This window comes from Henckelia pumila, unplaced genomic scaffold (genome assembly GCF_033568475.1).
Source record: "Henckelia pumila isolate YLH828 unplaced genomic scaffold, ASM3356847v2 CTG_319, whole genome shotgun sequence".
Classification (NCBI taxonomy): Eukaryota; Viridiplantae; Streptophyta; class Magnoliopsida; order Lamiales; family Gesneriaceae; genus Henckelia; species Henckelia pumila.
This window is the reverse complement of record NW_027331801.1, coordinates 27,658-30,543: the sequence shown is the minus strand read 5'-3', so window position 1 is coordinate 30,543 and position 2,886 is coordinate 27,658. Positions and strand designations below refer to the sequence as shown.

The 2,886-nt window shown below is 36.8% G+C and overlaps 1 protein-coding gene across 1 annotated transcript; it reads right to left on the bottom strand.

The window, feature by feature from the left end:
* Window positions 1-510: 510 nt before the first annotated feature.
* LOC140871042 (actin-depolymerizing factor 1) lies at window positions 511-2,387 on the bottom strand. Its single transcript, XM_073273489.1, has 3 exons — window positions 2,268-2,387; window positions 1,123-1,388; window positions 511-1,003 (listed from the first exon to the last, which is right to left on the bottom strand). The coding sequence occupies exons 1-3, from the start codon at window positions 2,268-2,270 to the stop codon at window positions 850-852; spliced, it is 423 nt and encodes a 140-aa protein (XP_073129590.1). The 5' UTR covers window positions 2,271-2,387; the 3' UTR covers window positions 511-849.
* Window positions 2,388-2,886: the final 499 nt, after the last annotated feature.

Genomic DNA, 2,886 nt, shown 5'->3' with positions numbered 1-2,886 from the left:
TTTGAAGCGCCTGTTGTAACTTTTTGCTTCATCCCCTCGTTATTGACTCTTGTGGTATCCTTAGTGGATCCCTAGCTTTCTTAGCAACTTGATCAACGTGCGAGCTGTCCATGGACTCATCAGGTAAATGAGCAAACGATCGGTCCAATAGAATTGTGTGATCTGTTGAGGTTATTATTTTTAGCTTGCTTATTTCTTGAATTATAATCATCAGAGTCTTGGAGTTCTTGAGCGTGATTAAGTGAGCTTGTTGTAGATTGAGTAATTGAATTAGGTGTTAAAGATCACACAGAACCCAACTAATCTATTAAGGATCAAAACTCAACAGGCTGGTCAAAATGAAAGCCAGATTACAAATTGAACTAGATCTTCTGCAGTTATTATCAAACTAACAAGAAAATAAAAAATTTCGAAAGCTGACCAACATAATGTCGAGCATACAGAACAATTAACGTTTCTGTAAGTTTGTATCTTTCATATAAAAAAAAATTTGCTCCAAGAGACAACATGGAACTCGCTAGATCACTCTCCACCAAATTACAGATGAAGAATGCATAAACATTAATATCGAAACATGTTGAGAGTTTTTTATCCTCTCAGATTGTTACATATCAGCTTGTATATATCAAGATACCGCTGAGACACCCATTGCACAACACCTAAAGGCACCAATAATATCATATACCAGACACACAGATTTGATCGAAAATTAGAAAGAAAGGTATAGGTAGTACATGGAGACTTTGGTCACCACTATCTAGGTTTACCATCCCACAATTATAGACATTCAATTTAAAATAAAGGTCTCACTGCATCAGAGCAAGTCTACTGCAGAAGCCCAATGAATTTTTACTTCGATAGACGACTCTTAATAACATCAAGATCCATTTCAGTCGGATCAGTCGCTTGTAGTTCAACTTGAATTCCATCCAGCTCCCTCTTAAATCTGTCCTTCGAGCTAGCGTAAATCATCTTGCTTCTGACCCGTGAGGTGTCAGGAGACCTAACATGGCAATGGCATGAAGCAGATAATTCATGTGTCATAAATACAACAATGTACTTGTCATCAACATTACATGTTAGCTTTTAGGAAATAAACATGTATAAAATGTTGGTTCATACCAAGCAATGAAGAAAATCCTGCTTTTCTGGCAATTCTCAGCAGTCACATAGTCGAAATCATAAACAGCATAACGGCATTCATTGGGAGGAAGACTCGCGGTGAAGTCCTCGTAGTTTTGAGCTGGTTCACCAACCTTTTCAACAATAACTTGCTTCTGTTTCTCCTCTATCTTGAAGACAATGGAGCGGTGAGTCCTTTTCGCCTTAAGTTCCAAGAACCTTAGCTTGCAATCATCATGCACAGCCATCCCAGATGCCGCATTTGCCTAGAAACAAGATTACATGAAAACCATCCAACTGATGCAAAATTGTAGTGTTTGACACAAAATAAATCGGGAATCGACCACATGGTATCATGAACACAAAACCTCAACATGCGAACAAGTTAGTAATTTAGATCAAAAGAAGTAAAGAGTAATAAAATGTGTGACTAATAAAATAAATCTGCTAATCCCACCCTTCCCCACATCCCCGGGTACGAACAGGAGGGAGATTTAGCTAAACAAATAAACCAGCAATAAAGCGCCAGATAGCAACACAAAAATATTAGCTAACCATTAGCTGCTGACCTTTATCGAAATTCAATCTTCCATTCACACATAAATTAATTGAATTAGAAACAGCTTTTTGCCCGGCAATCAAACAGACACCCCAAAAAAAATGGGTGAAGGTATCGGTTGGTTCATACGTCAAACTCATCATCCTATGCTCGTGAAAGTCCAAAAGGAAAAAAATTATCCCTGATCATCATCTAATGGAGTTCATAAACTACAGGATTTGAGATCAAACCTTGAAACAATTAACTGCAAAATATTAGATAAATCAAACTTCGTCAGCACAATCTTAACTCAATCACATCCAGAGAGGGTCTCAACTCAAGAAAAAAAGAAAAAAACAGAGAGCAAAGTTAAAATTTTCATGATCCCACAAACGAACTCACTCCAACTCCAAAGCAACACAGCAAACACAGAGCAGATCTTGCAGTTTATGAAACAGACTCCCGATCAAGCAACAACCCACAAAATAACACTTCAAACATCGAATTAAACGGGTAAAATCAGATCAAACAAACATCAAGCAATCACTCAAGAACGTTGAATGCAGAACCGAATTCCGAATCCACACAAGGGAGACGAAATGCCCACCATGTCGAAGTTGGTTGAGTTTGAAGCAGAGAACGGGAGAGAATTTTGTAGACGCTCCGGATAACGAACAAGGCTCTCCACTAATGCTATTTTTAGCTCTCTTTATTCAGTGTATTTTGTTAAAGGCTTTTACTGCCTGTAATTTATGCTGTCAAACGACGACGTCACGCCGCGTATCTTCTAAGTCAGGTAAATTTTTTGGGTTTGCAAGGGTGCTGACTCGAGACATGTGAAATAGATCTATGTATTTTTTTATTATGTACACTTTTATAATATATTCCCTCCGTCAAAATAACTTCATAAAAGTTAAAACTACATATACATAACTTTGAAAAGATCATACCGGATTGCTGTTATTTATAATTATTATAGCATATCATGTTAAAGAAGCTTGTTTTCAAAACATCGCAAAAGTTTTTTTTTTTTGAGAGAGATAGCTAATGTTTTTATACAGTTGGACTACAATAATTGTTAATTTAATCGTGTAGTAGTCCGACTACTAATTACTAATTTTGAGCTGAATCAGTAATCGGATTCAGAAGAATAAAAAATGACTTAGAGGGCTTCGTGTAGTACCCCGTACCCGAAATCAGTAATTAAGAGATTAATCATAATTACT

Excerpts from the sequence above, each read along its gene's own strand:
- LOC140871042 (XM_073273489.1), bottom strand. Across the intron at positions 1,004-1,122 it reads AGGATTTTCTTCATTGCTTG|GTCTCCTGACACCTCACGGG; the intron begins GTATGAACCAAC and ends TTGCCATGTTAG.